The following is a 25673-nucleotide window of genomic DNA, read 5'->3' as shown; positions in this document are numbered from 1 at the left end:
ACTGCTGCTATTCCTCTGCTGTCGTCGCTTCAGTGATCCTCGCGCTGCTCGCGCGCAACAAAGCTCAGCTGATCGTCATCAGGAAACTAAGTAACGGCTCCTCTCATCAAAGCTTCCGCCGTTTATTCGGCTCTCCATTACAAGGTTTGTAAACTCGCCAAATAAATATAAATACAGAGTCTTCTCACTATATATTTAAACACACATATATATAAACTAAATTTATTATAGGCCTACATTACTACGTTTTTACAGTGTTTACCACTCGTTTATTGCACAGTATCTGGTATGAAGGTTTTAGCCGCGATGCTAACTAACGTTACGTTGATCTAATGAACAAATGGAAATGATTGACTTATTGTCTTAGATTGATTTAGTCATTCAATTCAACATTTTGTACAACTGTGTCTTCAAATTGCTGATATAGCCTAACTACTTTAGAAAATTCTCTGATTCTTGGCGTTTGTTATGAATAACAAAAACAGGTTATAGTTTGCTCTGTTTTTGTTTAGCCTAACGTTAACTTTACTTACTACAGGTGCCCTCATTCTCTCTCCATTTACTGGTCAATAAATATTATGTTGTGAATAATCAGCTTTGTTCTTTTGTTTCCCCAGAACAACCATTACATTTCTAAAATAATCTGAACATTTCAGTGGCAACATTGAATTACAGTAAGTTACCTGCACCACATGCAAGTACTTTATTACTATGAACTTTCTCTGTGTGAAATTGTATTGTTTGACTGTGTACTTGTGTTTTTTAATCAGTTAATCTCTGAAAATCTTTTCTCATGATCTCAAATCTCATTCATGTTACTCAGAAAAATAATATCACAGGTTTGATTAACAAAAAATGCTATAGACATTTTAACTCTGAATTATAACTTCAAGTTTAGTCTTTTTCGACAAAAAAAAAAAAAAAATAGGAAAAAGCAATTAGGCTTCAGAAGACTTGCAACACAACCCATAACACATGAGTTGTGAACTCATTGATTATTTTTAGGATCTTTTCTGGGACATTTTTGGAGCTTAACCATTTTTACATAAATTGTTGCATTGAATTGAACTAGACAAGAGTACATGAGAATGGTTTCATGAATGATTTACACATTTGTTTTCTGCTTGTGTTTCATGCAGTGTCAGCGATCGGTGACTGGGGTTGCATTATGCCTGAGATCTGCTTTTGGGTTCCACAGACAGAAAGTCAAACAGGTTTGGAACGTCACAAGGCTGAGGAAATTATTTAAATTTCACAACTATCACTTTAATAACATTACTAACAGCAAATTTTGTACTTTGCAGGGATCTCGGAAAGCTGAAATACAAGTTTGATCAAGAATAAAAATCCTCCTGTAGACCTGAAAATCACTGAAGTGCCTGGACCATCCACCAGAAAAGACGAAAAACAAACGGAAAACGATGCTGTACCTTTTCACTTTTCTAACTCGTTAAGTACCTCACACCAGCTTGGTCCCATAGTGACATTTTTGACCACAAACGAAATTGCTGATCGTGTGGATTCTTATTGAAATGACTGAATTCACCAGTGAACATTCACAGAACAACAGATCATTTTACTGCACCTTAACTCTGTTTCCGGGTCGAAGCCTCTACTTCCTCTATCTTGTTTTGTGAGAATACTCAACAACCATTTATGAACACTGTTGATTCAAGTCACACATTTAAGCTTTTCAAAAGCCATAGTGTACATTACAGTCTCCAGTCTAACGGCATCCCGGACTTCAACATTTTATGATTCAAAATAGCTGAATAACTAACCATCAGAGATTTCAGTATAGAGATAAAGGTTACAGCACAATGAGTGTATATTAGCACTGTTGTTTGTTTTTGGCATCTGATAGAGCTTTTGGACTTGGAAACAGTGATGTCAGACTAACCATCGGACTGAAACACAAATGTTTTAAAGTTAAGTATGATGGACATTTTTAATTAGTTCAAATGTAATTTTTTTACATTGATTTATTTCGTGGAACATATGTGTTTCCATGCATTTTGTTGAGATGTCTTTTCTTGTTTATCTATTGTATATACATGGTTGATTATTCATGTTGCTTATGTATTATACTATTTTTTGTGTATTCATTGATATTAATCTGTAGTTAGCTTTTTTCCCCATGTGCATGGAAGTGTATGTATAAAAATGAATATCAAATATGTAATAAACAATTCTAATTTTGTATTTGGTTCAATTTGTTTATTATAATAGATGTCAAAGGTAACCATACTGTAGTAACAACATGAAATTAAATATTTAAAAAAAATTAAATTTGGTTCCTGGAGGCACCCAAAGTGGTTCCACACAGAGCCTAATATAAGAGTTCCTCAGGAAACCTGTGTGGTTCCTCAGAGAACCGGCCCTTTTTAAAGGGTGCCTAGAGGATCTACAGACGGTTCCGCCGGTGTGGCGAAGTGAAGAACCCCAAAAGGTTCCTCCAGGCACCTTTTATTTTTACAGTGTACCTTTAAGAATTGGAGAGAATTTGACATTGTTTGCTTACATCTGACTCATGAATAAATTCTTTTACACTGTCTTTTCCCATTGAAAACCTTTTTATCAAATTTGCTGTGATTTGCCTGCAGGCCTCATTCAAGTTGAAAACCAGGAACTTGTATTATTTCCTTCTCACTTTAGTTGTAGTTAATGCCTCCTACTCACAAATCAATCAAACCATCAGCTGGTTATTCTCATAAAAAAGGCTATTAATAAATGACGCTGAGAAAATCGCTTTTAACTCAATAATAGTATTCAACCAAAAAAAAAAAATACATTTTAGTATTATATGACATCCCCTTCAGCCAATAAATGTAAATCTATGTGCTATGTGTTTGACATTTTTGGCAACAAGGAAGTGAAGGAGAAAATAGTAGTAGCCTACATGTTAGGTGCTGGCTTCATTGTAAGTTCAGTTTAGACTAGGATATAGAAAAAAAGTTAATTGTACATCCAAATGTGTTTTCTAAAGTTTTTGGTCATTTTTAATGAACATTTATATTTAAATTTACATTTTACATTTAGTCATTTAACAGACGCTTTGTCCAAAGCGACTTACAAATTAGGACTTAATTAAGCGAGTCATCGTAAAGAGGCAAAAACAACACAAGAAGTGCTCAAAATACGAAGTTCAGGCATTGGTCAGAGTAGCATAAGCCCGATAAGGGTGGAATCAAGGAAAAGGAAATAATTTTTTTTTTTTTTTTTTAAGTGCTCACGGAAGAGATGGGTTTTCAGCTGTCTTTTGAATGTTGTCAAGGATTCTGCATTCCGGATGAGGGTGGGACTGGGGAGAGCATTCCACCAGCATGAAACCGTGAATGGGAATGTTCTGGAAAGTGATTTTGTGGCTCTCTGTGATGGAACCACGAGACGTCGCTCGTTGACCGATCATAGGCTTCTGGTAGGGAATAGACTCATAGGAGTGAGTGAAAGTAGGATCAGTATTTTCTGGTCTGTAGGCTAAGCAAGCATGAACATTTTGTAAAATCAACAACTCAAAGACCAAAACAATTTTGGGTGGGGCCGCTTCCACTACCTCGCACTGGGCCGCACCCCATGTTTGGGACGGCCCTGGAAGCAGTGATTGTGATGGCAGAGATGAAGAATATTTATATTCTATATTCTAATATTTATATTACTTATTAGTCATAGATTGTTGTGGAAGTCAGGCATTTTGGTACATTAGGCCAGTTTGGAAGATGTGATACTACAACCAGAGGCCAGGAAAGATGCAACTGCCTATTGGCCTCACTACACTGCAAGCAATTATCAAAATATGACTAAATAGGAATCAAGAATCACAATCAAGTTACTTGTGGAAAGTGTGGGGGTACACTGAAAAAGAAGAGTCTTGTTGGTTTTCACTTGTGCTACAATCATTGATTTGGAATTCAAAGAAAGAAACAAGGTTACATTTTTTAAATCACTAAGACATGGTTTCACTACTTTCCAGGCAGCAAAGTTGCATCTGAATTTTTGTCAAGTTTTTGAGTTCCAAATGAAATACAGTTCCCTTTCAGTCGATCACGTTCGACGTCAAGCCAATGTGATGACGTAATTAAGACAGTTTGTCAAAGTATTTACCCAAATAGGACAAAGTTATGAATGATGAAACCCTAAAAAAAGATCAAAGGTCAGATTTTGAAAATTAATTTTGGAATATGATTTTAGCCTAAATGTATGTTAAATATAAAATCATTCTTTTTTTCTAGCTGTGATTTCATAATTAGTCTCATAGCATAGAGGTTTAAAATTGTCTAATAATTACACCCTATACGGTCTCATTCAACAATGTATTTAAGTGTAAAATAACAGGCTTGGTTTTTGTCTACATTACAAATTTCGTCTTGTCTAGTATTGGCAAAACAAAGCTACACCCACGCAATGCTCCAAAACAGAATGATATAAAAGAACTTTTAAAAAATGGCAAGTCAGAATTTATCTGTACATTTTAGATCTACCAGTCATTAATTTAAACATTATTATTATTACTATAACCACCACAATAAATACACACCTTAGTACATTTCCACAGTTAAACAAAAGACACAAACAGATTTTTACAGCTATACACTGTAATGATCAGTATTTATTCTTTTTTTATTACAGGCAAAGATTTAGAGGAAAGGCACATTACCAGATAGAATCTATCAATACACCACACAGATGAAACACAGTAGCCTATATTAAAATGGACACCACCGAGAAACTTCAATGAACATCTCTCAATGAAATACAATAAAACAAAAACAAATTATATATATTTGCCTCTATATTAACATAAAGCATTGCATTGACAGAAGAACTGAACATTAGTTTGATGGTCATTCAAGCAGCAAGGTGGCAAGAGTTTTACTTCTTTTGTACAGTCATTGTCAGCTCAATTATTTCAACTAAATATTTATTTTCATGCACTAGTAACCAGCAGGATGCGTGAATTATGCAGTATATATAGTTTGTAAATGCTATACACTGGACTTTTGTAGCCTATACAAATTTAAGCACATGCAATAAGTCAACGAAAGACAATGAGACAATGACATCTGATAAAAACTTTTTTTCTTTCGTCAAATTTTTTTTTCATAGGATGTACATACATTATGTAGCTTTCAGAGGCACAGGATCTCTCTGAATGGTGGATGTAGCGACAGGTGTGTATTTATCTTCAGTCTCATTCTACTCCCCCTCCTTAAAGATCACTAAAATATATAAAGCACAGACTTAACTGTTATTGTGATGTACGATTAATCATTTGAAACATACTATGTTTAAAGTCTGCAATAGATAATACTTATTCTATAAAATCAGGTCACGCTGTAGAAAGTTTGAGACTTTATACATTTCATTTCTGTTTGTTTGGCAGCCACTCGATTTTTCCTCACTAGATTTTTTTCAGATAATTGCTATTAAATATTTTTAATTCTGTGTCCCACTGAATAAGATGAACATTTCACTATCCTTCATCATCAGTGAAGACCCCAAACACCCATGATACAATGATATCAGTTGCATGCAATAGTCAACCGAGCTAAACAAATTAACTCCATCTCACTGAGTCACAGTACAGTATACTGTAAATGCAATACTGTATACATACCTGGTCCACTCACACAGCCCCTGTTGTTAGTTCACACTATATTATTATGAAGCCTGTCTGGGTCAGGTTTTCACTAAGTAGAATTTTTGTACCAGACAGTTTTTGTACAAGAAAGTTTGTGCTTAATCTCTTCCCAAAAGTCATGTTATCGAAGTAGAGTGTGATATAAATAAAATAAAAAGCCTCAGACCACTCATAAGTCCATTGTGTGCAAATGGATATTTTTCTTTGCTTACCAGAGACAAAGGAACAGTTCTTTTCATTGGTTATTTTTGATAAATTTCAGTAACGTAATGGGGGGAATTTCCACTTGTATGACATACAAAAAAAATAGCACCTTGTTTTATAAATGAATGAGATGACACACATGACCCTTTCAGCGAAATTCGCTGTTTTGAATTTAAAATATCGAGTTCTACACGCTCATAAATCCTCTTATTATAACAAGCAAAGCGTAGACACTTTGTAAATAAGAGATTTGTTGTGCAGTGTGAAGTTAGATATTGATAATGACAGTTTGATTATGACAGTCTTTGCTCAGTCATAATCACAATCTGTTAATATAGTGTCTGAAATTAATAAGCTAATTTAGTGAAATCATTTGTTCTATTTTGTTCATTTAAAATGTAATCTTATAAATGAAAACTTATTCAATTACATCAGTTCTTCATGCCAAACTAGGACCTCAGAAAGCTGTTGTATGTTCTGAAATACTTGATCTGTTTTACAGAATTGTTTTTAGACAGTAAATTTCAGTATTAAGCAAAAGTGAGTTTGTTCTTACCCGTGAAAACCAACTTGAAAAGAAACCGGAGTTTCCCCGTTGGTCTGTTTTAAATAAAGAACAGTTTTACAATTATTGTTTTCCTGTGAATTAGGACATACAGCAGAAAAAAATTTAATCATAAGCAGCATCCTATTTTCTATATTTAGGAACAAAAAAATGACATTTTCTTGAGATTAAATATAGTTTTATTTTTTGATAAAAAGTGACGTAAACCTACTTTGTAATGGAGATACTGGGATGCCCATTTCCCTTCCCTAAAAAAAATGCAACATGAGCTTAATTAGTCAACAGTAACATGTTCGAACATTTCAGAGCATCTTGTTAAATACCTGCACTATTAACCAGTTCACAGCTTTGTCAATTGCATCTGAATTCTTCTGACACTCCAGTAATCCTGTATCCTCATAGAATAGAAGGTCCACTGTGAGAATGTCTGTCCTCTTGACACATCTGCTGCTGTCTGGTACTGTTTTCTCTGGGTCAAACGTGTGATGAAGCACCACTAGAACAACCAGCTTAGAGTCTGTTCAGGAAATAGACATATTGAAGATGAATTCATCTGAAATACTTATAAATGTATAACCTTGAGTCAAAAAAATATATATATTTTTTTTTTAACAAAAGTGTGATGATCAAATAACCTGTGTTACCTGAGTGATTGAATTTGTTCAGTGCTGCTTCGATGTCAGTTCCAGTTTGAGAAACAATAGGACAGAAAATCAAAATAATGTTACCCTCGTCCACACTACCAACTTCCTTCAGATTCTCAATTCGTTTTCCCAGAATGGCAATCAATTTCTTGTCACAGTTATTTGTCTTTCCAGACAAAATGGAGAACACGTTGACCCGCTCTGGAAAATGAATTGGGATGAATCAAGTAAAACAGGGGAATGTACAAATAAGATCATAAAAATAATGCAAGATAATAACAACAGTTTTAAAAATCAATTCCATTCTCTGGAATGGTGTCCTGAAAGATGAGTTATTCTGATCTATTATCAAAAAGTCAAGAATGTAATGTGTGACTAAACAAGCAGTTGTGTAATCCATCATAAGATAAACTTACTTGTAGAACTGTAGTTCTCTGTTTTCTGCTTCTTTTTAGCTACTTGCTGTGATTCAACTTCATGCTACAGACAAAATGTATGGTAAATGTAATCACAGTATCTGGATAAAAACTGTATAAGATGTTTACCAGAGAAATGTAACAGTTTAAAATTTACCTTATTTGATTCGTGTGAGCTTTCCCTTGCTTGATATTGGTTTTGTATAAGGTCTGTCCTGATGTCTGTCCTGTTGACACATCTGCTGCTGTCTGGTAAAATGATTAGCAACATATAATACTGATTAAATCATTTAGGTTATATTTGCTGTTAAAAAGTGACTTTAACCTACTTTGACGTAGAGATATTTCTACACCTGCTTTCCACCCCTGCAGAGAACAATTACAACATGAGCTTGCTGAGAAAACAGTGACATTTTTTATTTATTTAATTGTTCAGAGCATATTTTAAGTTGCATCTTGTTAAATACCTGATCTTTTAACCAGTTCACAGCTTTGTCAATTGCATCTGAATTCTTCTGACACTTCAGTAATCCTGTTTCCTCATTGAACAGACAGTCCACAGTGAGAATGTCTGTCCTCTTGACACATCTGCTGCTGTCTGGTACTGTTTTCTCTGGGTCAAACGTGTGATGAAGCACCACTAGAACAACCAGCTTAGAGTCTGTTCAGGAAACAGACATATTGGAGATGAATTCATCTGAAATACTTATAAATGTATAACCTTGAGTCAAAAAAAAAGAAGAAGCATTTTTTACAAAAGTGTGATGATCAAATAACCTGTAGAGTGACTGAATTTGTTCAGTGCTGCTTCGATGTCAGTTCCAGTTTGAGAAACAATAGGACAGAAAATCAAAATGATGTTACCCTCGTCCACACTACCAACTTCCTTCAGATTCTCAATTCGGTTTCCCAGACTGGCAATACATTTTTTGTCACAGTTATTTGTCTTTCCAGCCGAAATGGAGAACACTTTGACCCCCTCTGGAAAATGAATTGGGATGAATCAAGTAAAACAGGGGAATGTACAAATAAGATCATAAAAATAATGCAAGATAATAACAACAGTTTTAAAAATCAATTCCATTCTCTGGAATGGTGTCCTGAAAGATGAGTTATTCTGATCTATTATCAAAAAGTCAAGAATGTAATGTGTGACTAAACAAGCAGTTGTGTAATCATCATAAGATAAACTTACTTGTACTAAAACTGTAGTTTTGTATAAGGAAAAATTATTAGCAACATATAAATAATACTGATTAAATCATTTAGGTTATATTTGCTGTTAAAAAGTGACTTTAACCTACTTTGACGTAGAGATATTTCTACACCTGCTTTCCACCCCTGCAGAGAACAATTACAACATGAGCTTGCTGAGAAAACAGTGACATTTTTTATTTATTTAATTGTTCAGAGCATATTTTAAGTTGCATCTTGTTAAATACCTGATCTTTTAACCAGTTCACAGCTTTGTTAATTGCATCTGAATTCTTCTGACACTTCAGTAATCCTGTTTCCTCATTGAACAGACAGTCCACAGTGAGAATGTCTGTCCTCTTGACACATCTGCTGCTGTCTGGTACTGTTTTCTCTGGGTCAAACGTGTGATGAAGCACCACTAGAACAACCAGCTTAGAGTCTGTTCAAGGATATAGACAAATCTATTGAAGATGAATTCATCTGAAATACTTATAAATGTATAACCTTGAGTAAAAAAAAAAAATTAATATATTATTTTTTACAAAAGTGTGATGATCAAATAACCTGTAGAGTGATTGAATTTGTTCAGTGCTGCTTCGATGTCCGTTCCAGTTCGAGAAACAATAGGACAGAAAATCAAAATAATGTTACCCTCGTCCACACTACCAACTTCCCTCAGATTCTCAATTCGTTTTCCCAGACTGGCAATCAATTTCTTGTCACAGTTATTTGTCTTTCCAGCCAAAATGGAGAACACTTTGACCCACTCTGGAAAATGAATTGGGATGAATCAAGTAAAACAGGGGAATGTACAAATAAGATCATAAAAATAATGCAAGATAATAACAACAGTTTTAAAAATCAATTCCATTCTCTGGAATGGTGTCCTGAAAGATGAGTTATTCTGATCTATTATCAAAAAGTCAAGAATGTAATGTGTGACTAAACAAGCAGTTGTGTAATCCATCATAAGATAAAAACTTACTTGTAGAACTGTAGTTCTCTGTTTTCTGCTTCTTTTTAACCACTTGCTGTGATTCAACTTCATGCTACAGACAAAATGTATGGTAAATGTAATCACAGTATCTGGATAAAAACTGTATAAGATGTTTACCAGAGAAATGTAACAGTTTAAAATTTACCTTATTTGATTCGTGTGAGCTTTCCCTTGCTTGATATTGGTTTTGTATAAGGTCTGTCCTGATGTCTGTCCTGTTGACACATCTGCTGCTGTCTGGTAAAATGATTAGCAACATATAAATAATACTGATTAAATCATTTAGGTTATATTTGCTGTTAAAAAGTGACTTTAACCTACTTTGACGTAGAGATATTTCTACACCTGCTTTCCACCCCTGCAGAGAACGATTACAACATGAGCTTGCTGAGAAAACAGTGACATTTTTTATTTATTTAATTGTTCAGAGCATATTTTAAGTTGCATCTTGTTAAATACCTGATCTTTTAACCAGTTCACAGCTTTGTCAATTGCATCTGAATTCTTCTGACACTTCAGTAATCCTGTATCCTCATAGAATAGAAGGTCCACAGTGAGAATGTCTGTCCTCTTGACACATCTGCTGCTGTCTGGTACTGTTTTCTCTGGGTCAAACGTGTGATGAAGCACCACTAGAACAACCAGCTTAGAGTCTGTTCAGGATATAGACAAATCTATTGAAGATGAATTCATCTGAAATACTTATAAATGTATAACCTTGAGTAAAAAAAATAATTAATATATTATTTTTTACAAAAGTGTGATGATCAAATAACCTGTAGAGTGATTGAATTTGTTCAGTGCTGCTTCGATGTCCGTTCCAGTTTGAGAAACAATAGGACAGAAAATCAAAATAATGTTACCCTCGTCCACACTACCAACTTCCTTCAGATTCTCAATTCGGTTTCCCAGAATGGCAATCAATTTCTTGTCACAGTTATTTGTCTTTCCAGCCAAAATGGAGAACACTTTGACCCGCTCTGGAAAATGAATTGGGATGAATCAAGTAAAACAGGGGAATGTACAAATAAGATCATAAAAATAATGCAAGATAATAACAACAGTTTTAAAAATCAATTCCATTCTCTGGAATGGTGTCCTGAAAGATGAGTTATTCTGATCTATTAGCAAAAAGTCAAGAATGTAATGTGTGACTAAACAAGCAGTTGTGTAATCCATCATAAGATTTACTCTAATGATTGCCCTTTAAATGACAGTGTTCCTAGATATGATAAATACATTCTAGAATGTGATTCATTGCAACATTGTTTGTTATCTCTGAATGCACAGCCCTCATTTCTAAATCGTTATAATTTAAACCTCTTCTTTCTTTCAGTCTTTGAAGATGAAATCTCATGAAATTACCTCATGAAATTATCATCAGACAATATTTAAAGCCACTCAGAAGAGTGATGAATTGTCTTCAACAAATGGATGCTCTAAATAAATCTTACCTGAATCACTGTGTAGAAGATCAGTTAAATTAACAGTAATAACAGATCAGTTTTATATGATCCCATATGTCATGATTTAACTGAAACCTTGAACATGGATCATGGCTGACCTGCTCCATCCACTATCTTTGTGTGGATATGCATGTTCATGTAAAGATTTTACTTTGGAATACACAATAATGATTTATTTAGATGTATCTTGACAAACTATAAATGTGACATAAACACCCACCATTGTCCAGTAATTTCTGATTTGAACAGAACTCTTTCTGATCTGTTATTTTATTTTCTGGTTTGGTTTCCTGTTTCTCGTGGTTTACTGGTTTCCATACCTGTCATTGTTTTCACTGGGAGTCTCATGTTGTCACTCATCCGTTTGCTCAACTCCTCCTGTTGCATGTCGATCTCCTCAGTCTGTGTCTGTTTCTCTGTCTGCAGCTCTGCAGCATTAATATTCTGATGATCTCTTTTCTGTGCATCTCTTTTTTCTAGATTATAGAAAACTATACACACAATTCCCGATTAAAAAAAAAATCAAGCATATTATATCTTTAATAAACGTTCATATAAGATAACCACATTTGATTTATTCTGTATTGAATAAATAAATCAAGTGTCCTGTTTTCAAACTACTTTAAGCTTTGTTATTGTTTTTCAGATGGAGTCTAATGAGTTCCTTGTGTCTGTCATGATCATTGACAAAAAAATATGATATTAGTCCAAACAGATCTTACCTGCCAATAAAGCAGAATTTGCCATTTTTATCCTCTCCTTATCAGTCCATTCTCTGTCGATCTGTTGAAGAGAAGAACATTGTCCAACAACCTTTTTATGAAATATAAACTGAGTGAAATACTCATATGGCCGTTTAGGTTGATGATACAAGTATTGTTGAATAAAGTAAGAATATAATCTAACAACTATACAAGTGAGTAATCACATTCCACTTGGTTTGATGATCCAACACTCTCAGAAAAAAAATGTGCAATGACGTTACCTTCAGAGGTGCAACAGCGTGTTAAATACCCTTAAAGGTACATCTTTGTACTTGCTTTACCCCTCAAAGGCTCATGGCGTACCATTACACTACTCTACTAATATGCACCGCTTAGGTGTAGATAAGGTACAAAGTTGCCTCTTTAAGGGTACTGCCCTAGTGGCAAGCTGTAACTGCAAATGTTTTTGACAGTAAACTAAGACGATAAAATTGGACAACAATAACAATGCTCTACTTAACCTGCTCTGGATGATTATAATCAATAAAACAAGATTAAAGAAATCCTCACTGAATGAAGGTGTGGACCTTTTGAGGTTTTGCATTAAGACTTTTTTTTATTTTATTTTTTATTTTTTACAATGACAGTTGGAAAGGAAATTATTTAAATTATTATTATTGGAGCTAATTTCTTGTTTGTTTCATAAATATTAGGTGGTGGTGGAATCTGTATTTATGTATAAAAAATATTGTAATAAAAATACTATATATTTCTGTTACCTTTTCTTTTCTGTTTTTTTGTGGCAGCTCAGTCTGATCTTCATGAGTCACAGCTGAGTCACAGTAAAATCACAATTAAACATTTAAAGTAATAGAGTAATCAGAAAAAAATGTGATTGGATGGTTCATTCATCTTAGTTTTTAGTTTTTTTTCTCTCGGCACATTGGTTTTAAAAATAAATTTGATCAATAGGTCTCATTTCTCAGTTCAGTGACAAACCAACACTTACTGTAGCAATCCTCTAGATTTCAGTTCATTTTGACCGGAGATTAGAGCTTATGTACAGTAGAATGAGGTTATATTTGAAACACTCACCTATTGTTATCTCCTCGGTTCTGTCTTCACTGGTAATCTGACACAGGTAATCACCAGCATCTAATTTCTTTAGTTGTAAAGACACATTTCCTCTCTCCAGCTCCTCCTTGGGTAGTCTCGCTCCCTCATAGCCCACCCCCTCTATCAACCGTTCATTCTTATAGAAACAAACACAGTCTGTCTCCTTAAACCACCTGATCTCCATGTCAACAGCACTGATTTCAGGAGACAGCTTACACAGAATGGTGCCATCTGATGGAGCTGCCTCAGACAAAACTATTTTGAACTTATCTGTGTTGAGAAAAAAAGAGAAAAATGTGGACTTACATAAATAATATTTATATCATATTAATTGTATTTTTTTATTATTATGAAGGAAAATAAAATAAAATAAATTTTAACAGAACTTACTATTGCTATCAACTTCCATTTTTTCTCCTAAACAGGAACATGACACACAAAGTAATATTGATTCGGCATTTCAGTTTCAATTTCAGTATGCTTTATTATGAATAGAATTCTAATTCTAAAAGGCACCTCTCCCTGTTATTTATCTATGATGATTGACAATTAATATACAGTGATAAAGGACTTGATGATGATAAATAATTATTTTTGTTTGATATTGAAAGCTGTTTGGGGGGTTATTTTATGTGGACAATACAGTCGATTTCAAATATCAACAGTCGACTGGCTGCACCTTTAAACCACATGCAGACACTGCATTGCAGAGACCCGCTTGTTGACTGTTGAGTTGTTGACGACTGGCGACGCCCTCGTAATAATTCAGTCCGATTCATGAACAAAACCTTCAGACAGGTTTTGTGAATCGGTCAAACGCTTCATCTAAACGATTTGACATTGCTAATCGAAAATCGAAAGTAGACCTTTGTTTGCAGCCCATATATGGCCTAGCATTGCAGCTACACGAGGCTGTTGATAGATAGAGCTATGAAGGACTATTTAACTGACCAAACCTCCAGTGGCTGATGCTGCCAGCCAGGATTGAAACTGTGCCAGATGTAGGCCTAGTGTATTTTAAAATCCTCACACCAGTTGATGAAACGAAAATGAAAATAAATTACAATTAATATTACCTTGTAGATTTCGGTTGTTAATTGACATGTTGTGTATGGTTAGCATGTATGTTAGCATTCTTACCCATCTTCAAATCTTCTCAGCTGAAGTGGAGTGCAGAACTGATTCTGAGCGGAACAACCCTATGGGAACAACCCGTCACACTGGTCTGATCTCAGAGGAAAAATTCTTTCACTTTCACTTTCTCGAAACTGCAAAACACCTCCCACGCACTTTTCAATTGCAAACCGACACGTATAGCTTTTGCTTTTTATATCAACACAACGGCTTTTTTTTTATCCTGGGTGTCTCTATTAGATTGTCAGACTCCAGCACACCACATTTGCATTTTTAAAATGAATTATTAAGACTAAATAAATTGGGCATAGAGAGAGGAATATTTAATATGAATAATAAAGCATAGGCCTAGATGTTGCCATCTGTTACATATGGAATGAATGACTCTAAAAAACATTCTACCAATGACATGTAGACATATTATCACTATCATATAATGATTTGAAAATAGAAAATGATTTTCTTTTATTTTTGATCGCCTTTTTTTTTGTTTCCTCTAAACGGTGAAACAAAAACTTGACAGCAGCACTTTCCAAAACATCAGTTTTTAATATTTGGTGTTTTAAAAAAATGTTATAGATTTAAGTCAAATGAGAATTGCTAAAATTATTGAATATATTTTGAGACAAAGGTCTTAATGATTTTCAGTTTTGTTCAAAGTAATTAACGCAACAGTTTTTCAATAACAGAAGAATATGTTAAAGTAGGCCTATAGTAACTGGGGTAAAACGCACACCTTCTGTTGGTGCGAAAGGCACAATAATCCACATGATAATAAATAGCTGGTTGACTTTTCCATTTGTTGACATGACATTAGATTCAGATGGTAAATAATATATTAAGTTGGGTGTCCACCTTAGAGATAATCACCATATTTACAATGAACCCCTAATATATATATATATATATATATATATATATATATATACACACACACACACACACACACACACAAATAAATACAAAATTATATTAATCATATCATATAATAAAATATAATTTATTGTTACTGTAAATCTATATTAAATTATTATGGGATCTCCATCATGCTTTCAGAACCTTTACTTTTATAAATAATGTTGTTTCTGAATTTTAAAAATATTATTTATCAAAATAAACAGAAAATAGTACAAACTTTGAAAAGTGATTGTTGTGAAAAGTGGTAAATGTGATTGAATGAATGTCTGTATGTCTCTGTCTAATCTTTGCTGAAGCAAACTCACTCCTGACAACCAGTCAACCAACTCCCCCTCCCAAAGCATAGCCAAAACCTATTTCAAATCATCTGACTTCACTTTCGGACTCTTCTACATATCCAACATTTGTTTCAGAGTGACCATATGGTCTACCTGCAAAAGCACAATTTCTCCCCAAACAACAATCTGGAGTATTAAAAGACACTGGATGCTGTCCTACACCATGACCCCTGCATTTCCTAAAGTTGCCACATGAGGTCAGTGTTGCAAAGTCATTGCAGTGCTAAAATATCTTATTTGAACTGCTGTATTACAAATTTAATAAAATGTTTAATTTAGGTTTACATTGAATTTAGCATGTTAAGGTTAGGTATAAATTATTATTATCAGAGTTTTCTAGCAAAAGACTCCGGTCAGTCTGTTTTACTGGAACTCTTAATGGCTTTTGGAGCTTGTGTTTTAGCAAGAGAGTCCTGCCAGTCCTGTACTCGGGTCTCAGCATTTGAATAGATATGCTGAGTGGATTAGGATGGGCAGCACTCTCAGTCTAAAACAGGTTCCTAAACCTGTCTCATCACAAAGTTTTGGTTCCTGCCCCTAAATGTATATAAATTGTATGAGAACGTCCACTTAGTCAGACTTGGAAAAACACTACAGATGACACACAGCGAAGATCCCAATAAATCACTTCTGCTTATCCCAACGTCTCCTGGTCTTGCATCGATAAAAGAAAACTTTCCAACAGATGGTGCCGTGACCCGGATGGAGAAAAAAGGAAACTCAACAAAAACTTAAAGCTCAAAGATGTGAATCTTGAAACTTCAAGCCCAACAAAGATCTGACTAAGTTCCAAACTGAATCTTCTGAATCCAGATTGAAAACTTCAAGCTCAAAAAAGATCTCAAAGACTGAATTTTTCCAGACGGAATCTTTCTTTACAAACGAAAGACTTGGTGAGTTTCACTCCATTCAAAGAACCATTGCAGACCAGTACAAAATTGTTTTCCTCTGCGCCGTTCAGAGAAGTAGTTAACAAACAGCTGTAGAGTTTGGTTAACTAAAGATAAGCCTCTAAAAATGTTTTCTTTTAGAGATGAAATGTATCCTCTGTTGTTCAGGCAGGGAAGATTAACAGTTACATGTTAATATTGTGTGTATCCTCTTGCTAGAGAAGATTAGCGTCATGTGCTAATAAGATTGTACCCTCTGTTGTAGACAGTAGAGATATGTTTTTAGTGTTTGTTTGTGTGGTAACAAAGCAACTCACAAAATGGTTAGAAGGAATACTAGGCTGATTCCCACAACAGAGAAAGGTGGATTAGCTAGCCCATTATGGACAGACAATGAGTTTAAGTCTTTGTTAAGAGAGCACATGGACTCAATCGTGACTGAGGAAGTCAGATTGAATTTGACAAAGAAATTTGGCATTGATGCAGACAAAGTATGCTCAATTGAAGATTATAAGAAATTATTGGGTGCATGTATCAGGAAGAAAAATGTGAAAGGTATTATCTTCTGTCACAGAGAATTTAGCTTATCCATTGCACAAGAACAAGCTCAGTGTATTGATAAGTTAACAGAAAGAAGCAAACAATTGCAGACTCAAGTGTCCTGTCTTAAAAAGGTGGGCTGTAACAAAGCCTCAACCACATGTGACTCAGAAAACCAACAGTCAGATGAAACTTACCCTGACTTACAGTCTTTCTATAGTATAGAGAACAGTGTCAATGATGGATTGAAAGATGTTTTCTGAGTTGAAGTGTGTGGAGCTAGACAAAAGGCTCAGAACAGGGAAAAAGGGGTTGATCCAGTTCGATCTGCAACCCCCATACTGCAGCCACAAGCAGTCAAAACATCTTTAGGTCCTAAAGATATAGATAGACTCTCCCAGAGTTTACCCTCAGCACGCACAAATTTTTCTAAATTTAGAAGAGCATTGATCAGTAAAATGCGTCTTTATGACATGTCGTTGGCAGAAGTTACACAGCTGATATCACAAATTCTAACTGAATCTGAATTCAACAGTTTTGAGTCTGCTGTTACTTCTGAACTACAACATGCCAGTAAAGGCGATTTGAGAGAAAGTGTTTTGAAAATCCTAAAGAATATCTTAGGGCCCAAAATCGATTGGTCGAAAATTACCAATTGTGTACAGAAGAAGAGTGAAACTGTTTGTGAGTACACAGAACGATTCTGTCAGTCAGCTGCAGCGTACAGTGGAATTGCAGACACTCCAGAGAAGGTGTTAGGTGATAATGGCCCTTTGGTTCGCATATGGTTTCATTGTCTTTTGCCAGAACACAGAAAGGCGTTGCCTTACTTAAACATCACATGGTGTGCGAGAACCCTGCAAGACAACTTGGACAGTTTAGTTACTTGGGAAAGAGACTCTGATGTCAAAGAGAGAGTAAGAATTGCAGCAGTTTCTGTTAAGGTCAACTCAGAGAAGCAAAAGAAACGTAAAAGTCCTAGAGAAGCCAGTTGTTCTTACTGTGGCAAGCATGGACATTTTGGAAAAGAATGTAGAAAAAACAAAAATAAATTAAGACAAGTTAACAGTGTTATGCAGCTTTTACTACATTTGTTTGCTACTTTGAAGCAACCCCTCCCCTCGTCATTGCACTCGTGGGTAAGCTTTTTGAGGTGTTAACCATTTGAGCTGTGATTGCTTAATCTCCCCAGTAACTTACAACAAAGATGAAAGACTTATTGACTGTCACAGCCTTTGTTTGGGGGACATTCAGTATACTTACAGCCTTAAATGTTATACCAAAGAAATTTTCCAGTCAGACCCCCATGCTCTATATATGATGTCTACTATGACTGATGTTTCACTGGAGAATGGAAATGTGCCAATTTTCTCACACACTGTACAGTGTGCACACAACAGGGATAGGATAGGACACATGGACCAGTGAGGAGCCTCGGGGAAGAACCAAAAGCAATAAGCTTCGGGGGCCCACCCTGCGGTGAAGATTCCCTTATAGGCCCTTCCCAACCATAGTCCATCCTCACCTCACTGTTCCTTAGGTGTCAAATCAATTAAGAAATAGGGAAAGAATGAAACAACAACAGCAGACTCTGAAAACGATACAACCCGTATTTACACAAATACTGCTACAACCCTAATGTTTGAACAAATACTGCTCTGTCGTCTCTCGTTTTCTTTCTTATACTGTGCAGATAAACACTTGTCCCGAGACCCATATGCAACGGCCGTCTCACCTGCATATGAAGCCACAACCTCAAAACGACAACTGCTGAACGAACTATCCCAAAAAAAAAAAAAAAAATACACAACGCAGAGACTCATCTACGGGAACTTCAGTCATACATCAGAGAACTTGAACAAACTACAACAAGACATTCTTGATCTTTCAACAAAATTACACCAGATGACTGAAGATAACTCTTCATGGTTCGGAAACCTGTTAGTATCAAGTGTGTCAACCAACAAATGACTCACGTCCAGCACAAGGAAATAACAGTTTTCAACCAGAAAAGACTATTACTCGTAAGGACTTCACGGACCCTTGCATGTTTGTTTCTGTGTCAACATGCAATTACAGATGAACAACACAGATCATGCTATGTGCAACCTGGTCTCACAGGATTCCGTGAAATGTCCACGGGCCCTTAACTCAAAATCCGTGGAGCCATCACGGAATTGCCCCAAATTCCGTGATGCGGCCACGGATATAACTCCAACGCAAGTCAATGACACTGACCTTCCGTGGTCCACACACGGATACCCGTTTCAATGACGGAATACAGAACTCACTCAACGGACGTGCTTTCTCAGTTGGAAATGCCACATTTGAAGTATTTGTTTCTTTTCCGACATCAAATGCCATAATGACGTTAACCTGTCTGTTATTGTAGCTATTGCATTGTCCTGTCATCATAAAATTTCAGTTAGCCTAACCAAAGTCCCGTGATGGCACCACGGACCTCAACACCCGGACCTCACTCATGGACGATGTAATTTTTCTGGCTTGTTTAGGAACTTATAAGCTTTGGGTCAACTGTGTTGCAATGGCATGTAATTAACTTGACATTTTGTCTCGTCCTGTCATCATAAAATCCTGCTTGATGGCGTTTTACACCTTGCTCGCTTGGCTAGTCAGAACTAAAATCTGTGATAGGAGCACGGAGTGAGTCTGTGGTGAGACCACGGATAACTCCAACGCAAGTCAATGATACTCATCTTCCGTGGTCCACACACGGATATTTGGTTCAATGACAAAGAACAGATCTCACTCAATAGACGTGCTTTCTCATTTGGAAACACAACATTTTAAGTAGGCTATTTATTTTCCAACACCAAATACCATAAAGACGTTAACCTCTGTGTTATTGTCCTGCCATCATAAAAATTCAGTTTGATTCTGTTAGCCAAACTGAAGTCCCGTGATGGCACCACAGACCTCAACAACCTGACCTGATCACTGGATGTTGTAATGTTGCTCACTTGTTTAAACACTTAAAAACCTTATTTCGACTGTGTTGCAATGGCATGTAATTTAGTTGACATTTTGTCTTGTCTTGTCATCATAAAATCCAGTTTGATGGCGTTTTACACCTATTGCTTGCTTGGCTATAGTCAGATCTAAAATCTGTGATTGGAGCACGGAGTGAGTCTGTGGTGAGACCACGGATAACTCCAACGCAAGTCGTCTTACGTCAGTTCGTGATATCACGTAATTTAATCTTTTGATTCGTGCCACGTTTATTTATTCGTTTTATTTATTTACGTTTATATTTTCATACATACCAGCACGTTTTTTAAACTAATGTATTGTCAATGGGAAGCGTCTTTCGTGATCACAGCACTTTCTGCCTGTCGGCTGCAGCTGTTTAATCATTCACGAGATCTTATCTTATCATGGTTTATGTATTTTTTAATGTTATTATTTCGGTCTTATTGCCAGGGAAGCTGGATTGCTTTGCTGTTTATTGATATTTTTAAAATTATATTTTATCAGTAGGAAATCGCGCTGAAGAAGTCTCGTTCCGAATACATCGCGATATTTGGCATTAGGTCACGTGTGTCAGATGTTGGTAAGTAGTAAATACCTAAATACGTTGTCTTAATACTGTGTATACTGTCTTTTCTGTTGGTCGATATTAATCTGCCATTATATCTGCCATCTCCACGGAGACTTTGCGTTTCATTGCTTTCTAATTCAAAATAGGGTGATTAAACACTGCCTCCTGTCACGTGACGTGCTATAGGCCTAGATATTCATATCAGATTAAAAATAGTAGGCCTACAATTAGTTCCAAAGCTGTATTTGTAGTAGAAGCACAGTAAAAACAACACTTACCATGCTTTTACCACAGTAACATTAGTTTTACTGTGATAAGTGTAGTAAAAAGACAGTAATCACAAAACTTACCATGCTTTTACCACACTATTGGTAGATTTAATGTGATACTTATTGTAAATGCACAGCAATCACAACACTTACCATGCTTTACCACAGTAACCCTAGTTTTACTGTGATAGGTGTGGTAAAAGGACAGTAACCACAAAACTTACCACGCTTTAAACCTCAGCAACCTTAGTTTTACTGTGATTGGTGTAGCAAAGGACAGTAATCACAAAACTGACCATGCTTTTACCTCAGTATTGATAGTTTTAAAGTGATATTTGTTGTAAATGCATATTAACCACAACACTTGCCACGCTTTTAATGCTTTACAATGTAACATCCAACATTTGTAAGGTAAATCAGTACTTTTTCCTTTAAATAATCCTATATATTATACATAATGATATTTTCTTTTCTCTTTTTTCAGCTGAAAAGACCAAAAGGGCCTTTCGGACTCAGTCAGCCCATTATTGTTTGAGGAGAATTAAACGGAGGAGACGGACAGCTGCAAAGGCAAATATTCACAATGCTGTGTATGTGTTGGTTTTAACCCTAAATCAAACATTTTTTCAAGCATTTGTTGTTTCTTAAAACTTTTCTCACAAAACCCATAGCCCAATCAGTACAAACATAGTCTGAAAGTCTTAATAATTCACAAGGTTTAATAAGTTGTCAAATTCGTATGATACTCGTACATATTTGTATACTCGTACACAATCCTGCAGCTTTCACTCCTAGTGCTGTCATTGGCTACTTCCTCAATTCCTGTACATATTTATCACGATATTTCAGTTGCGCCACTTCTTGGAAAGTTGTCAGATGTCACACACACTGTCAGAAAGTTTATATTAATTGCAAATTGGTCCCCGTCTGTTAATGTTCCAGTGATACATGATGTTTCTCCACACCTCATAACCTACCTCTGTTTGCAAGAGTGTAAAAGCTTATCTGACTTGTCACATGACATCAGATACTCGATTATTTTGTCATAATCAGATCAGTTACACTGCTAATAACTGTCCTGTTTGCATGTAAATCATTTTCATATGATTATTGCTTGCTATTAAAGACATACTTTTATTCAAAGAAATGCCCACATATCAGTGAACTTTTAACATAAAAACGCTTTTAACATTTAATTATGCAACACTCTTTACAGAAAACATATCCCACAGTTATAAACTGACTATTTGCAAGTAATGTATTAAAATTACCTTCCTTTCTGTTTTGCAGGATTACTAGTCCTTTTTTTAAAGCACTACCAATATCAAACTCAACAGCTCTTTTAAGAGCCAACCATTACAAGAGCTACTAGTGAGTCGCAGCGAATCTTGCCGTGATCAGCCCTTCCCAGGTGAAGTTTCTAGAATATTGCAATCAGTATTTACTCATCAAATGTTCTTTCCTGAATCATATGGTAAATTACTTATTTATAACTGTCTTGATTTGTGTTTCAAGAACAATAGTAATTGCACATAGAGTAAGTCGAAACTTTCTTGTTTTACAGCCGAGAAGGAAGACCAGTCCTTATATCAACGCAAGCTAATCGAATAAGTCCTTTGTTTCGGGTGAGGAAGGAACATCTGGTGCCCAAAGAAGACAGAAAAGTGTGCGAGTCCATTGGTATGTCTTGTATTGAAACCATGCTGTAATATGTAGTACATAATTTGATGTTGATAATTTTACATTGTACAGGTTATCACTTGGTTTTTGACCAAGTGAAGCTCTTGAAACAATTGACAGAAGAGTATGTTGTCTGGAAAGAAATCAAGCATCACTGGCAAAGGCTCAAAAGAGACCATGCCTTTCTAAAAGATCTTTTAAAATAGGTTGCTGTTGATATGGGTAAAACGTACTTGGTTACTTACGTAACCTTGGTTCCCTTAGAGATAAGGGAACGAGTACTGCGTTGAAAACGCTGTGGGAAAAGTCCTTTTCTCGAGAATATTGAAGCCTTTATTTTAAAACGCATTGCTGCAGCACATGCGAGAGCTAGAAGCTCGCGTGAGCGTGCTGATTGGCTTGTGCAAAGCAACTGCACGAACCAATGGCGGAACAGCAGAGGAGCGCGAGCCAATCGGGGCGCTTGGCACTCTGCCAGAGTCAAGCGCGCGAAACTGCACGTGACAGAAGAGTATAAATACACAGAGAATCCGCCATTTGACAGGTTTAAATCGACTGAAGCGAAAAGACACCTGCCATAAGAGACAATAGCACGGCAAGGCAACGCAGTACTCGTTCCCTTATCTCTAAGGGAACCGAGGTTACGTAAGTAACCAAGTACGTTCCCTTACGAGAACGTTCTCTCGTACTGCGTTGAAAATGCTGTGGGAACACTATTTAAAACGCCGTGCTTGTCGTCTTTGGCCAATCTGACTCACCGAGAGCTCCAGGAAGTACAGAATAGCCTAGGATAAAGAGACCGAATCTTCGGGCCCTTAGATATCCAAACAGATAAAGCTGGGCCAAGGGCCAGTCTTAAGAATCCCACAACTCGAGATGACAACCAGTGTCTGAGACAAAAACTAGTCTGGGTCCACAGAGCCAGCGTTAGATAGAGACTACTCATGCCTAAAAGGCAGGTACCATAGAGGTTTAAGATGCGGACGGAACGGACCAGCCGGCCGCCGCATACGTTAGATAGAGACTACTCATGCCTATAAGGCAGGTACCATAGAGGTTTAAGATGCGGACGGAACGGACCAGCCGGCCGCCGCATACGTTAGATAGAGACTACTCATGCCTATAAGGCAGGTACCATAGAGGTTTAAGATGCGGACGGAACGGACCAGCCGGCCGCCGCATAAGGTCCTACATAGGCATTTTCGTAACTAGTCTGGATCCATAGAGCCAGGGCCTAGCTAGAGAGAATTTGTACCTGCGGAGCAGGGACTTTTGGGTTGTAACGTTTCACAAATGTGGACGAAACAGACTAGCCGGTCATCGCACAAATGTGACAGAAGGAAATGTCAAAACTAGCCTGGGTCCGCAGAGCCAGAGCTTAGATAGAGAGAACTCGTGCCTGCAGAGCAGGAACTTCCAGGTTGTAAAATCTCACAAATGTGGACGGGACGGACCATCCGGCCGCCGCACAAATGTCTTCGATAGGAACACCACTTGACCAGGCCCACGAGGAGGCGACGCCTCTCGTGGAGTGAGCTCTAACACCTATGGGACATGTAAGGCCCAGTGAGGTGTAGGCCAGAGCAATGGCATCCACTATCCACCTGGACAGCGTGAGCTTCGTGACAGGAAGACCTTTGGTTCGGCCCCCGAAGCAAACAAAAAGCTGTTCAGACTGTCTGAAAGAGGCTGAACGCTCTAAATAAATCCTCAAAGCCCTGACAGGGCAGAGTGTGAGAACATCACTGAACTCTTCTGAGATGGGAAGAGCTGACAGAGAAATAACCTGGGCTCTGAACGGAGTTGAGAGCACCTTAGGAATATATCCATGTCTTGGCCTAAGGAGGACCTTAGAGTCATTGGGGCCGAATTCCAGACAGGAAGCGCTAGTAGAGAGCGCCTGTAAGTCACTTACTCTCTTGACTGACGCCAGTGCCAACAGCAGGGCGGTTTTCAGGGAGAGAGGTTTCAGGTCGGCTGACCGAAGTGGTTCAAAGGGAGGTCCCTTAAGAGCCCGCAGAACCAAAGAAAGGTCCCATGCTGGGACAGATGGCGGCCGAGGCGGGTTAAGCCTTCTGGCGCCCTTAAGGAAGCGAACTATAAGGTCGCATTTTCCTAAGGAGGCTCCGGCTTCCAATACATGCTGTGCAGCAATGGCTGCTACGTATACCTTGAGAGTGGAGGGGGAGCGACCCGCATCCAGCATCTCCTGGAGAAAGGATAGCACTCTTGGAATTTCACAAGTGTGTGGGTCGAGGTTTCGAGCTAAACACCAGCTGGAAAACACTGACCATTTATGGTGGTAGAGGCGTCTGGTAGACGGAGCTCTAGCTTCCCTGATCGTGTTCAGGACGCCCTCTGGGAGGTCCTGGGGTACCCGTTGAGTGGCCAAGCGTGTAGGGCCCACAAATCGGGACGGGGATGCCATATAGTCCTGCTGGCCTGAGCCAGGAGGTCGCGCCTCACTGGGATTGGCCAAGGGTCTGTCACAGACAGCCGTATCAGCTCCGGGAACCAAGACTGGGTTCGCCATAGAGGAGCTATCAGGAGCACTGCGCATTTCGTGTCTCTGATCCGTTCGATGACCTGAGGGAGCATCGAGACCGGAGGAAAAGCATAGAGGGGAAGGCTGGGCCAGTCGTGGGCCAATGCATCCCTGCTCTTGAAAAGAAGATTGGACAGTGACGATTGTCTTCTGAGGCGAAGAGATCTACTTCCGCCTTCCCGAAGACCTCCCAAAGTACGAGAATCGTCTGAGGGTGGAGAGACCATTCCTCTGGGGGAACCCTGCCCCGAGAGAGCATGTCTGCTCCTGTGTTCAACGTGCCCGGCACGTGAGCTGCCCTGAGCGAGCGCAGATTGGTGTGAGCCCATAACAGTAGCTGTGTGGCTATGGCAAGCAGGTTGCGGGACCTGAGGCCGCCCTGGCGATTTATGTAAGATACCACTGACATGTTGTCCGTCCGGACCAATACGTGGTGTCCAGCCAGGTATGGGAGGAAGGTTTTCAGGGCCAGAAAAACTGCCCTCATTTCGAGGCAGTTGATGTGTAGGCGTTTCTCCGAGCTCAACCAGAGGCCGGAGGCAGGCCTGCCCTCGTACAGGGCTCCCCAACCTAAGTTGGAAGCGTCTGTTGAAATCACCCTCCTCTTGGAGACCACCCCCATACTCACGCCCTGCTGAAACCAGCTGGCGTTCGTCCAAGGGGCCAGGGCTTGAACACAGCGCTGATCCACCTTGATAATCAATCGGCCTGAGTGCCAGGCGTGGGGTGGCACCCGAGGTGCTAGCCATAGCTGAAGAGGACGCATGCGCAGTAGGCCTAGTTGGAGTACTGATGATGCTGAGGCCATAAGGCCAAGGATCCTCTGAAACGTTCTGAGGGGTGCATGAGAGCC

At 37.7% G+C, this 25673-nt stretch overlaps 1 protein-coding gene across 7 annotated transcripts; it reads right to left on the bottom strand.

The window, feature by feature from the left end:
* Positions 1–4570: 4570 nt before the first annotated feature.
* On the bottom strand, positions 4571–14200 carry LOC308691653 (uncharacterized protein). 7 transcript variants are annotated; one of them, XM_081367095.1, is made up of 24 exons: positions 14088–14200; positions 13338–13364; positions 12927–13217; positions 12611–12663; positions 11850–11910; positions 11448–11618; positions 10438–10464; positions 10121–10314; positions 9983–10019; positions 9807–9898; positions 9650–9713; positions 9229–9432; positions 8910–9103; positions 8772–8808; positions 8245–8448; positions 7935–8128; positions 7797–7833; positions 7625–7716; positions 7468–7531; positions 7052–7252; positions 6731–6924; positions 6619–6655; positions 6399–6442; positions 4571–5216 (listed from the first exon to the last, which is right to left on the bottom strand). In XM_081367095.1, the coding sequence occupies exons 1-24, from the start codon at positions 14089–14091 to the stop codon at positions 5214–5216; spliced, it is 2526 nt and encodes an 841-aa protein (XP_081223221.1). In that variant the 5' UTR covers positions 14092–14200; the 3' UTR covers positions 4571–5213. The 7 variants fall into 7 exon arrangements, with proteins under 7 accessions (XP_081223221.1, XP_081223218.1, XP_081223222.1 ...); XM_081367092.1 differs by having other exon boundaries at positions 10438–10641; positions 14088–14197; XM_081367096.1 differs by lacking the exon at positions 8245–8448 and having other exon boundaries at positions 7935–8065; positions 10438–10641; positions 14088–14197.
* Positions 14201–25673: the final 11473 nt, after the last annotated feature.

Source organism: Scardinius erythrophthalmus, assembly GCF_964197995.2.
Source record: "Scardinius erythrophthalmus genome assembly, chromosome: 5".
Lineage (NCBI taxonomy): Eukaryota > Metazoa > Chordata > Actinopteri > Cypriniformes > Leuciscidae > Scardinius > Scardinius erythrophthalmus.
The sequence above is the reverse complement of the archived record's forward strand: the minus strand, read 5'-3'. Positions and strand labels throughout refer to the sequence as shown.

Coding starts and splice junctions, on each gene's coding strand:
- LOC308691653 (XM_081367092.1), bottom strand. Junction 13,218..13,337: donor AATGGAAGTTGATAGCAATA/GTAAGTTCTGTT, acceptor TTCTCAACACAG/ATAAGTTCAAAATAGTTTTG. Junction 6,656..6,730: donor TGAACTGGTTAATAGTGCAG/GTATTTAACAAG, acceptor CATTTTTTTTAG/GGAAGGGAAATGGGCATCCC.